Raw genomic sequence first — 13,779 nt, 5'->3', positions numbered from 1 at the left:
CAAATTAAAATAAAACATCTCAAATTTTAGCTTAATGAGAATACGGACAGTGGACGTATTTGCATAGTGTATGTGAGTAGCAGATGTACTAATCCCAAATAATTAATGTTTGAAATGAATTAGACGAAACATTTGTATTGAAAAAGTGGGTACCTAATTATATAGGTTGTTGATTGGGTGACTTCACTAAGGAAGCGGATGGCTAATGCCTTCTTCGAAAGGGTCAAGAGGTTTTGATGACCAAAGGTATACAAGTTGATTTTGGTAGCTTATTATATTCACAAGTGTGTAAGCAGAAGTGAAGCAAAAAAAATTTTTTAGTGAAATTTTCTATTTTAAGGGCGCGTGCCCATGCCAACCGCCCCTGTGTGTAAGTGACGAGATATAACAATAATAATAAGGGAAAACATTTGATATGTACTTGTTTATCCAACTGAAAGTCTTTCTTCAATTATCTCTTTTTATTTATTTGGTAAGGAAGTAAAAGGTATCATATGAAGCAACATAGATACAGAATCTCAAAATTTTCCCATTAGATTCAATCATATTAGTCCTATAATACCATCTGGAATCAAACAACAGTTTCTAGTAATAAGCAAGAAAACAGACTGAAAATGCGATCACAAATCCAATATTTTCAATTGTTGTCATCACTAGTAGTGTTTGATGTAGCAGAAATGTGCATTTTGAGCTTCTCTAACTCCAATCTCAGCTTCTCATTCTCTAACTCCAATCTCACCCTCTCATTCTGGTGCAACAATTGATCTTCTTCGTTGATCACTTGAATCAATTTCAAGTTCTGTTCCCTTTCACGCTCTAACTCCAATCTCAGCCTCGCATTCTCCTTCTCCAATTCATCTTCTCTGTCGATCGTTTCAGATCCAAGCTGGTTAATTATTTTCTTCACCTTCTCCTTTTGATCATCCAAACTCGTCATCAATGCCATCAGTTCGTTCACCATTGTTTCTGCATTAACTTCATTGCCACGGCCACCTGCAGCCGGTTGTTGTTCTTCAGCATCATCGTCACATGGAATCACCGCTTGTGTTGACTCCACGGGGAATGCAGGGTCATGCACCTCAAACTCCTCGTCTTCATTGCCTTGCCCTTCAATTATCGATGACATCGGACGGTTAAGGAGCACACTAGACGCCCTGTCCCCATTAGGATCACAATCCACACCTTCCTCAAGAATCTTGCCTGCTGCCCTAAACCTTTCTTCAACACTAAGCAATCCACGCAGCAAATTCTCCGCAAGAAACTCAGAAGTACCATTGCAACTCTCAAAGAAAGGATGTTTCAGAAGCTCATCTGCAGTGGGTCGGTTTGCAGGATCTTTACGGAGACAAGAAGCAACCATGTCTTGAAATGTTTCTGAAAACTTCTTGGTGGAGTCAAGAGCAGTTATGCCGAAAGACCATATATCAGCTTTGAAACTATAATCTTTATGTGAATGGATCACCTCTGGGGCCATCCAATATTGTGAAAATGGCGAAGAACCTAATCTGTAAACCGAACTCGACGCATAGAACGATGACGAAACACCGAAATCCGCAAGCTTAACACGTCCGTTATCGTCCAACAAGATGTTACTGGCCTTTATATCTCTATGCAAATGCCCTTGGCTGTGAAGATACGACAATGCAGTCAGCGTTTCTTTGAGAATAATGGCAATGCATTGCTCTTGTATGCCATTGGGGGAAGAAGATGAGATGATGGACTCTAAAGAACCGCCGGACATAAAGGGCATAACCACCCAGAGACGGTTGCCGGCGGTGAAGGAACAATGAGGGTTGAGGATATTGGGGTGGGAAAGAAGCGACGAGGTGTTGGTTTCACGTCCGACAAGGTTGCGGAAATCGGCGTTGGACTGATCAAGATCGATGGATTTAATGGCAACAACAGTTGAATTGATGGGCAGACATTGGGCCGTATAAACTTTAGAACAAACACCAGCACCGATTTCAGCGGTGATGTTGTAAGAGTTGGAATCTAAAGGGAACTGAAGCTTGGGATGATCTTCTTGTTCATACGCCATGAGCTTCTTTCTTTCTTTGAGATTGGGTTTTGTGGGAGGATTCTTGAAGACTAAAGACGAGGGAAAGAGATGGGGTTTTAGAAAGCTTTTCTTGTAGGGTTTTCAAATGAAGAAGCCAATTTACAATTGCATGAAAATTTACGATTGCTCCATCCCTATATCTATAATCTTTGGAGTGATAAAAAATTCTTTTACTAAATTGATTTTTAAAAATAATTATAAATAATTTAAAAAGTGAAAAAGTGAAAAAATATATTATAGTAGTTATATTAAAATAAAAGTGTGATATTGTGAACTTATTTGAATTTTTATTTTAGTTTCGGGATTAAATTGAATTTCGATTTGATATTAGGGATTAATTTGAATTTTCATATTTTAAGTGAGGGACTTAATTATGTAATTAAATATTTTATTTTAAAGTTTAGTTAAATTAATTTTGTAAGATGGTGGTTTCATCATCATCATCATCATCATCATCATCATCATCATCATCATCATCATCATCATCATCATCATCATCATCATCATCATCATCATTATTATTATTATTAAATTTTCTAAAGATAATTATTAGTATAGGAAGATATTATTATAATTATACTAGCACTGTAACACCTCAATCCGGTTTAAAAATTACGGGTAAGTCAAAGAGGTTACGAGACATTTGTTGATCACCGAAGTGATCCAGTAAAATAATTTTTTATTTGAGTTGATTCGTATGGAAATCATTTTTTTGTCTTTCTAGAAAAACATTCATTAATCAAATGACTTTACTTAGTAATTCAATTACAATGTTATTAGAATAAAGTTTTTGAGAAAACAGTTAAGGTTTAAAAGACTTATTAAAACTTCAAATATTTTATAAAGTAACGATAAGAATAATAGTTTTTAAACCAATTAGCATGCATTAATAAGATTATTAACTAAATATCATGCTTAAAGACTACTAAGCTAAATAATCCTAAACCACAGTTATAAAAGCATTAAATAATTAATAAATTTAAAATATGTTGTTTCTTTCCGCATTAAACCATAATCCCTAATGCTTCAACTTAATTAATCATACATAATAATTAAATTAGATCTCACACCTGATTGAAAATAATAATAAAAACCTCAATTTTTAGATGAAGAAATCGAAAATCACTAAGAGGAAAGGGTTGCAATTGAAAACCTTGAAACCTTGGGTTGAGTAAGGTGGTTCGACAATGGAGAAGAATAAGAGAGAATTTTTAGAGCTTTTCTTGAATTTTTTTTTCTAAATATGAGTTCTAGGTTATTAAAAGATTGACTATTTATAAAACTTTCTTTCCCTAATTGAAATAGATTTAGGAACTTGTTTAGAATGAGGATTTGCCTAAGGACTAAATTTTAAAAAATAGTTTTTGGTCTGGACTAGCTTGAAAATTCAATACTTTATGGGGGCAAAAATAGGAAAATAAAATATTTTGACTAAAAAGTGCACAAAGGGTTTTAATCTTAGCATCAAAGGGAAAACTAAATCTTATCCATTTAAGCAACGAGCTCATTCTTATCATAAATATTCAAGAAATTAAAGCTAGGCTAACAAATGACTTAATTGATATAATATTGATACTTTGAGGTGGGAAGGGGGGAATTGAAAATTAGTTACTTTGATGCAACACTTTCACGTTAACTTTAATTTCTACTTATCTCATCATTAATTGAAAATTAATTACTTGAGTACTTATACATATTTGACTCATACTACATTGTTTTTATTATATTTAAGTGGTTCATATTATCCAACAATCTCTGTCTTGGCTCATATATATGTACTATTTTTTTACTCATGTAATGTATCAATTTGGGTGTATGTATTAATTGAATTATAGTATATATTTTGTTCAAACTCAGATTAATTAAATTAAGATTTCTCTATTAATTTAATATGGAATTAATACAAAACCTATTTTTCAATATTAAATAAGTAAAGAAAACTAAATCATATATTTAAATACTCAATAGCCTTAAAATGAAAAATTATAAAAAAAAAAGTGTGAATTAAAAAAAATGAATAAAATTGTTTGGACCCATTATAAAAAGAAAAAAAAACTAATTGGTGCTATAAACACCAACTCTTTGGAAAACCTAGAAAATATTAGTACCATTGAAAAAATATTGATAAAATTACCTCGAGTATCGATATTCGTGATAGGGTATCGATACCAATTTACGATCCTGACTTTCTACACATTTCAAAATCATAGAGGTATCATTTTTATAACACGAATATCGATACGTCTGCTCCAGACCAGAAAAATACAACATACTTGAGCATACAAATCATTCCAACATGTACCAATCCATCATACTATCATATCGTCATCAACTAAACGTCAAGATGACCGTAGTAATAGTCTCAAGCATCGAAAGTAAGTCTGAGAAATAATCAACGTAATATGAAACGAATTTCATAAACTTAGGAACAAATAATCTATGGAAGCATCCAAGCATCATGACAAATATTAGTAAAAGTCTACCACATTGCCTTATCCCCAAAACATAAACAAAAAACAATAACCCTTACGAGATCAAAGAAAATGACCTGCTTGGATCATCCCTTGGAACAACACCGCTCATATAGGTGCACAACTAATCTGCAAGGGTTTAAAAGGAGTGGATGAGCTTAACAAGCTCAGTGAATATTCAGAATAACCACAATCCACACACAATATCAAAGGTTAAGCAAGAGCATGCTACAACACGTTCATAACCATATTCTCATAAAGTCAAAATAACATATTCACGTTTCATTAAGTCATAAAACTAACATATACTACTACATGCAATTATACTCAACTCACTTATATATAATTCATTTAACAATAATTCATCAAGACTAAACGACGTATACATGCTTTAATAACCCACAAGTCTAGTAGATATATTCATATGCATTCACAAGTTAAGTGGAAATGATCTAAACCACAATTACATATGCAATTTAATAAAAGAACATACTAACACTTTCATGAAACTTAAATTGACTCGTTTAGCACATTATTTACATATTTATGCATATATTTATGCATCCATCTCACATTGTGTTATAAAAAAAAATAGGAACACATTTAAACGATAATTTGCATAGCAACCACATACTCATTTAGGCATACATCACATTGTACATATATATATTAAGATAATTTGGCACTTGAGGCTATGAAACATAAAAGTGGGTTCTACCACCATACATCGGATACATGGATCTCCAACATACCAAATGACTCATAGAGTCGAACATATCCCAAAATTGAAGCATAGAGCTAATACTCTCCAACACACCAATTGACTCATAGAGTTGAACATATTCCAAAAGTGAAGCATAAAGTTAACACTCTCCAACACACCAAATATGTCCTGTTGATGAGTTTAGCTCATATTCCTTCATCTTTCCAACATGTCCCAAGGCCTCAACACCCAAATTACAAAACACATATAGGTGAGTACTCACAATCCCTATAGCATACCAACTATATCCAACAGTCTCATAAGGTTATAAGGCCAAAATATCCATAATTACACAATTTTAATTATTGATTTAATGCACATCATCTCTGTTCATATTCATCAGTTCACATCACAAATTTGTACACAATGCATGCTTATCAAATTCACATTTAGTTGCACTTAAAGTGCCACAATAATGATCATTGAGCCATAACGTATCCAACCACATATGAGTGTATTAAAATTAGTTTATCACATACATAACCTATTATATTAGCATCACATTCCATAATTCAACATAACACAAAATCATCACTATCATTCGACATGTCTAATATGCCCACAACACAATGCAATTCACAATAGTCATCACACATGTCTCATATCACAATATCACATCATAATAATCAATCCATAAATATTCTCATAATCACATAATTCACCAAAAAATAAAACAAGGGAAATAGAAAGCTTACACTCAGAACTTAGGATAGGGGTTTAGGATATTCCTAAGCTCCCAATTAACACTATGAATTGTGTCTACTAGCAGCTATTCTAAACACTCCCTGGTTATGCTTTCGCCGGAAAGCTGAAAGCTTAAACTAGCTTTTCCTGATCTTTTCCTTGCTCGAAGAAGGTCCTAATGATTTCGAAGCCTTGCCAAATTAAATCACACAATAACCACAATTAAAATTCAACCAAAGACTCACCAAAATCATCTAAAAACACAAGCCTAAGTTAAGTTCTCATGTAACTGAAACCTTTAACATAGAAAACTTAAAATTTGAATATCTCTGTCTATTCTTAAGTTTTTTGGCTAAAACCAATTCCATTCATATTATAATTCATCTAAGACTAATTCCCAACCTTTAAACTACAATAAAATACTCAATTCATGATATTAAATTTTTTGACATGTTTATGGCTATTTTCACTAAAATTCACTAAAACCCAAGAAATCTTTATCGAAACTTCAAAATAAGTGTAGAAACCATCTAATCATGTTAAAACTAATTGAAAAACACTTTGAAACTATGGTTTTATCCAAAATCCTGAAATTCACCATTAACAAGTCAATTTTCGACTTTTATTCAAAACATGCGATTTAATGACTAAAAAACTTAGTTTTAAAGACTAAATAACATTTAAAACTATTTATGAGTTGAATAATGACCTTAGATAATGAAAAATTGAATGTTTGATCGAAAACCCGGAAAACCCACAAGCTTGACAATGAAGGAATCTATGGTGTTTTTGAGTGTTTTTCTTGGATTTTATGGTGATATTTGGCTTGGGTGATGATAGAAATCAAGAGAATTAAGGTTGAAGAACAAAAAGTGGAAGAGATGAGCTTTGGGAGTAAGAGACGGCTGAAGCATGAAAATGGAGAAGACTAACATAAAACTTATAGGTGGGAGATGATTTTAGGTTGATTTTTAAAATTTTGTTTAATTCCCTCTTAGAAAATCACAATTTTGACTCTTTTACAAATCAGTCCTTTTTCTAAAACTAAAGGTTTCTAAAACAGTTTTTCAAAAATTGTTTTGACCTTTTAAAAACCATGATAAAAAAAAATATTACCGATATATCATGCCGTAAATTCTAAACACTCTATGACTAAAATTCTTAAAATACCTCTAAAACTCTTAGGCCCAATTTTTGGGTGTTACAATTCTCTCATTCTAAAAAGAATTCTATCCTCGAAATTCCCTACTAACACATCACTTGCTTAATCGCTAAATGTGCCATCCTAATTTTAAACCAACCATCACACTTTCGCTGTGCACTTTGATACTATTCTCTCTAACTTCTTACGGCTTTTCTTAAAGATCTTATCCACCACCACAAAACATTATACGATAAATTTGCTAACAGATTCCTTTACTTACTATGACACTCTCATCTAAAGAACTCGTAATTATTGTTCTGAATCTAGCAGTCTCTATTGGGATTCCCTACTTAATAGTTAAATCGGTTCAAAATTATGAAGGCATAGAACCTAGGTCTACTAATGAGAACAAAAGAATTTATTACAAGGCAAAAATACCCGCAATCTCGTTGACCGAATCTAATAATCTAACATTCACAAACAAACAAACAAACAAAGGTGTGAGTGGCGGGGGAGATGATCCAAGTCTCGTTCCTACAAGCAAAATTTAGGATTAAAGACAATGTGCTCCCATTCCTACCCCACATGCAATTAAATCAGAATATTTCAAACAATCTCATGCGATTCAATCAGAGTTATATAAACAATTTCAAGAAATCAAAGAGATTTGACTAAAGAGTGCCGAAAATACAAACACACAACAATCACTTAGGTCCAAGCGTATTGAACCTAGAGCTCTGATACTACTAAATGTAACATCCTATACTCGGCCTAGTCACCAAACCCGAATATCAGGATGCCACACCACCGTCTCATGTCATACTCATAGTAAATTGTCACATTATTAATATATTTATCCTCTTTATCAGTGATCTTATAAATTTTTAGTCAGACATATACCAATCATCATTAGAACATGCCAAACATACTTTAAATAATCTTGTAATAATAATTAAATATGCATAAGGTCCATTTAGTAAAATCTCAAAACTGACTACATAGATATCAATACTGAAGGTGAGGTATTGATAATTCTTTCAAGTGGCACCGATACCGCTTAGAAAATCGGTACCAAAACAACATTTTGTTTCTCATCCAAAAATCAAAACTTGGAAAATATCAGTACCATTAAAAAAGTATCGATAAAATTACCCCGAGTATTGATACTCCTGATAGGGTATCAGTACCAATTTACAATTCTAACTTCCTACACATTTCAAAATTATAGAGGTATCGTTTTTATGCAAAATCCTGAAATTCACCATTAACGAGTCAAATTTCAGATTTTATTCAAACATGTGATTTAATGGCTAAAAACTTAGTTTTAAAGACTAAATAACATTTAAAACTATTTAGGAGTTGAATCTTTACCTTAGACAATGAAAAATCGAGTGTTTGATTGAAAACCTAAAAAACCCACAAGCTTGACAATGTAGGAATCTATGGTGTTTTTGGGTGTTTTTCTTGGATTTTATGGAGATATTTGACTTGGGTGATGATAGAAATCAAGAGAATTAAGGTTGAAGAACAAAAAATTGAAGAGAAGAGCTTTGGGAGTAAGGGACTACTAAAGCATGAAGATGGAGAAGACTAACGTGAAACTTATAGGTGGGGGATGATTTTAGGTTTATTTTTTAAAATTTGGTTTAATTTCCTCTTAAAAACTCACAATTTTGACTCTTTTACAAATCAGTCATTTTTCTAAAATTAAATGTTTCTAAAACACTTTTTTAAAAATTGATTTAACCTTTTAAAAACCATAAAAAAAAACATTATTGATATATACCATGTCGCAAAATTCTGAACACTCTAAGGATAAAATTCTTAAAATACCCCTAAAACTCCTAGGCCCAATTTTGAGGTGTTACACCTATTATTTCCAAAATTTGATGCGCCAAACATATTAACATAAATGTAATGTCATGTCAACTTATTATTTACACATATTACTCACTAAAAATCCAATTGATGGATTACTAATTGTCATTTGTGTTAAGTTTGAAATTTCAAAATTTGAAAAGTATAAAGACTTAGAATCATTCAAATGGAGAAAATGAACCAAATCTAAAACTGTACACATAGTATAGGACTAGTAAATAAATTTGATCAAACAAATTTAATCGCTACTATATATATATATATATATATATATATATATATATATATATATATATTTTAACTGCTACTATTTAGCTGGGAATAAAATTAAAAATTTTGAAAAATACAAAAAATAAAATTAACCAATTTTAAAAAATATAAAGATTAAGATTAATTAAATAAAAATATATAAATAAAATCTACAATTTTCATAAAGTATAAAAACTAATAGCATAATTTAACCTTTCCAAAATGCATGGAAATCTTAAAACAATATATGTGAACACTAATCACATAACTATTACTCTATTAATTAAAGACATGTATGTAATTTCAAAACTAAAGTGATGGGAAATATTGAAATATATACTTAAAGAAAAACTATTAGCTTCTAAAATTTTAGAAGAAAAGAAGTTAGAGAGAATAAATTCTAGTAAATATTGATTTATGAAATTTAGATTTTGTTTTCCCAAATAATTAGTATTATTGTTGTTGTAATACCATTACATATTATCATTCAACATAAGAATAATCAAGATTATAAAACTTAAAAATAAAAACAAACTACATGGTTGGAAAACCAAATCATCTTTTTCATTTCCTTGTTTTTTCCTTTTTTTAAATTACTTTATTTTCCTAGTAAAAAGAAAATTTTTGGCTTTTATAGGAAAACTTGGATGTTTATAGAAAACTCATTTTATCTTTAGTTTTTTAGAATTAATTTTTTTTCAAAAGATGATTTTACAGAGAAAAATCTAGGGTTTTATAGGAAAAACCTAAATTTTTATAGAGAATTGAAGAAAAATTTGAGTTTCATCATTGTAGTTGAATAACTCAATTTTTGGTATAGACTCATTTTTTTCTTCAAATAAAATTAATTCTAAAAAAGAAAAGAGTGACCAAAATAAAAACATTACTAAAGTTGAGTGACTAAAATGAGTGTACAATAACATTGCCTAACCTAAATTAACGACGAATGACTAAAATAAAAACATTTTGTAACAACAATGCTTTTCTTGCATTTTTTATTTTAGTGCCTAAAATAAAAGGTTAAGAAAATTGGATGATAAACCATAAATTTCCCATTATAAAATTTCTTTATTGATGTACTTTTGCAATTTTTATTGATTTATGTGACTATTCAATAAAATCCTTTTTTATTTTTATTTTAATGAGAAATGGTCACATTTAATATATATTTATATATATATATATTTCATTTTGAATTTCAAAAGATAATTAGTGATGTCTACTGAACTAATTAAAAATGTAACATCCCGAATTTTAGCTTAATGGGAATGTAAAATTATTCCAAAAATAAGAAAATAGCTTAGGGGTTAAATGAAAATTATGAAAGTATGGAAATTAAATTAAGGTTCCAAGTTCGATTCCTTTCCCTTTGTTGGAAAATTCCCCTTTTTTTCATCGTGTTAAGATTCTATGCACCACACTATGGTGAATTCGTTTTTTCATGACTAAGATTATTTTGAGTTTGTGATTGTTTTTTTTAGTAGTGTTATTTTCATTATTCGAATTTGAGTCTTTTCGCTTAGAGTGTAATAATTTTTTTATTATTTCATTTAAGATTTATTAGTGTAAGAAAGACATTTTTAATAAAACACATTTCTTAAAATATTAATAATTATTGATAGAGTGTACAACAAAGGGAGGAGATGGGTGGAGATGAGAGTATATAGTAGTGTCAAGGAGATCGGTTCAACTTAAGAGTTAGAGAGCTAGAAATGGACAAGAGGATAGGGTGATTACTAGAAGGGGAGATTCCTCAAGACAAGTTCAAGGCTTAAGAAGGTGATCTTTTTTTCATTGTTGGGAGGGTATTTATAGGAGAGATCCTTATATCCTGAAGTTCAAAGTGGCAGGCGGTTTCTACCAACAATGGACGCATTAGCATAGTGTATGCGAGTAGCAAATGTACTAATCCCAAATAATACGAGATTGTTATTCACTGGTAGGACCCGGTTGATGTTTGAAATGTGTTCACAATTGAAGAAATATTTGTATTCAAAAAGTGGCCGTAACTAATGATATAGGTTGTTGAGTGGGTGACTTCACTAAGGAAGCAGATGGCTAAGGCCTTCTTCTAAAGGGAACAAATGGTCAAGAAGTCTAGATGACCAAAGGGGTATACAGGTTGATTTTGGTAGCTTCTTATATTTACAAGCGTCAAAGTGCCAAGATATGCCAATAATGATATGTACTTGTTTATTAAATTGAGCCTCTTTCTTCAATTTATCGCTATTTATTTGATAAGGAAGTATCATATGAAACAACATAGACACAAAATCTCAAAATTTTCCCATTAGATTCAATCACATTAGTCCTATAATATCATCTGGAATCAAGCAACAGTTTCTAGTAATAAGCAAGAAAACAGACTGAAAATGCGACCACAAATCCAATACTTTCAATTGTTGTCATCAGTAGTAGTGTTTGATGTAGCAGAAATGTGCATTTTGAGCTTCTCTAACTCCAGTCTCAGCTTCTCATTCTCTAACTCCAATCTCAGCCTCTCATTCTGGTGCAACAATTGATCTTCTTCGTTGATCACTTGAATCAATTTCAAGTTCTGTTCCTTTTCACGCTCTAATTCCAATCTCACCCTCGCATTCTCCTTCTCCAATTCATCTTCTCTGTCGATCGTTTTAGCTCCAAGCTGGTTAATTATTTTCTTCACCTTCTCCTTTTGATCATCCAAACTCGTCATCAATGCCATCAGTTCGTTCACCATTGTTTCTGCATTAACTTCATTGCCACGGCCACCTGTAGCCGGTTGTTGTTCTTCACCATCATCGTCACATGGAATCACCGCTTGTGTTGACTCCACGGGGAATACAGGGTCATGCACTTCAAACTCCTCGTCTTCATTACCGTTCCCTTCAATTATCGATGAAATCCGACGGTTAAGGAGCAGACCAGACGCCCAGTCCCAATTAGGATCACAACCCACACCTTCCTCAAGAATCTTGCTTGCTGCCCTAAACCTTTCTTCAACACTAGGCAATCCAGGCAGCAAATTCTCCGCAAGAAACTCCGAAGTACCATTGCAACTCTCAAAGAAAGGATGTTTCAAAAGCTCATCTGCAGTGGGTCGGTTTGCAGGATCTTTACGGAGACAAGAAGCAACCATGTCTTGAAATGTTTCTGAAAACTTCTTGGTGGAGTCAAGAGCAGTTACACCGAAAGACCATATATCAGCTTTGAAATTATAATCTTTATGTGAATGAATCACCTCTGGGGCAATCCAATATTGCGAAAATGGCGAAGAACCTAATCTGTAAACCGAACTCGACTTATAGAACGATGACGAAACACCGAAATCCGCAAGCTTAACACGTCCGTTATCGTCCAACAAGATGTTACTGGCCTTTATATCTCTATGCAAATGCCCTTGGCTGTGAAGATACGACAATGCAGTCAGGGTTTCTTTGAGAATAATGGCAATGCATTGCTCTTGTATGCCATTGGGGGAAGAAGATGAGATGATGGACTCTAGAGAACCGCCGGACATAAAGGGCATAACCAACCAGAGACGGTTGCCGGCGGTGAAGGAACAATGAGGGTTGAGGATATTGGGGTGGGAAAGAAGCGACAAGGTGTTGGTTTCACGTCCGACAAAGTTGCGGAAATCGGCGTTGGACTGATCAAGATCGATGGATTTAATGGCAACAACAGTTGAATTGGTGGGCAGACATTGGGCCGTATAAACTTTAGAACAAACACCAGCACCGATTTCAGCGGTGATGTTGTAAGAGTTGGAATCTAAAGGGAACTGAAGCTTGGGATGATCTTCTTGTTCATACGCCATGAGCTTCTTTCTTTCTTTGAGATTGGGTTTTGTGGGAGGATTCTTGAAGACTAAAGACGAGGGAAAGAGACGGGGTTTTAGAAAGCTTTTCTTGTAGGGTTTTCAAATGAAGAAGCCAATTTACAATTGCATGAAAATTTACGATTGCTCCATCCCTATATCTATAATCTTTGGAGTGATAAAAATTCTTTTACTAAATTGATTTTTAAAAATAATTATAAATAATTTAAAAAGTGAAAAATATATTATAGTAGTTATATTAAAATAAAAGTTGTGATATTGTACACTTATTTGAATTTTTATTTTAATTTCAGGATTAAATTGAACTTCGATTTGATATTAGGAACTAATTTGAATTTTTATCTTTTAAGTGAGGGACTAACTATGTAATTAAACATTTTATTTTAAAGTTTAGTTAAATTAGTTTTGTATGTTGGTGGTTTTATTATTATTATTATTATTATTATTATTATTATTTAAAATAAAATTTTATGTTATTAAATTTTCTAAAGATAACTATTAGCGAAGGATGATTATTATTAGTATTATACTAGGATCGTAACACCTCGATTTGGTTTAGGAATTTCAGTTAAGTCAAAGGTGTTACTTGATTATCGAAGTGATCCAATAAAATAAATTTTTTATCTGAATTGATTTGTATAAAAATCATTCTTTTTTAGAAAAACATTTATTTATCAAACGACTTTACTTAGTAATTCAATTACAATGTTATTA

The 13,779-nt window shown here is 31.8% G+C and overlaps 2 protein-coding genes across 2 annotated transcripts; both read right to left on the bottom strand.

Annotated features, from left to right (window-relative positions):
• Positions 1 to 460: 460 nt before the first annotated feature.
• LOC108487840 (serine/threonine-protein kinase BLUS1-like) lies at positions 461 to 2,038 on the bottom strand. Its single transcript, XM_017792184.2, has one exon. The coding sequence runs from the start codon at positions 2,036 to 2,038 to the stop codon at positions 638 to 640; it is 1,401 nt and encodes a 466-aa protein (XP_017647673.1). The 3' UTR covers positions 461 to 637.
• Positions 2,039 to 11,643: 9,605 nt separating this feature from the next.
• LOC108487839 (serine/threonine-protein kinase BLUS1-like) lies at positions 11,644 to 13,044 on the bottom strand. Its single transcript, XM_017792183.1, has one exon. The coding sequence runs from the start codon at positions 13,042 to 13,044 to the stop codon at positions 11,644 to 11,646; it is 1,401 nt and encodes a 466-aa protein (XP_017647672.1).
• Between the last annotated feature and the right edge of the window lie 735 nt (positions 13,045 to 13,779).

Source organism: Gossypium arboreum, chromosome 10 (genome assembly GCF_025698485.1).
Source record: "Gossypium arboreum isolate Shixiya-1 chromosome 10, ASM2569848v2, whole genome shotgun sequence".
In the NCBI taxonomy this organism is placed as follows: domain Eukaryota; kingdom Viridiplantae; phylum Streptophyta; class Magnoliopsida; order Malvales; family Malvaceae; genus Gossypium; species Gossypium arboreum.
The sequence above is the reverse complement of the archived record's forward strand: the minus strand, read 5'-3'. Positions and strand labels throughout refer to the sequence as shown.

Bases quoted from the DNA above. Each gene is read 5' to 3' on its own strand.
- LOC108487840 (XM_017792184.2), bottom strand. From the start codon at position 2,038: ATGGCGTATGAACAAGAAGATCATCCCAAGCTTCAGTTCCCTTTAGAT.
- LOC108487839 (XM_017792183.1), bottom strand. From the start codon at position 13,044: ATGGCGTATGAACAAGAAGATCATCCCAAGCTTCAGTTCCCTTTAGAT.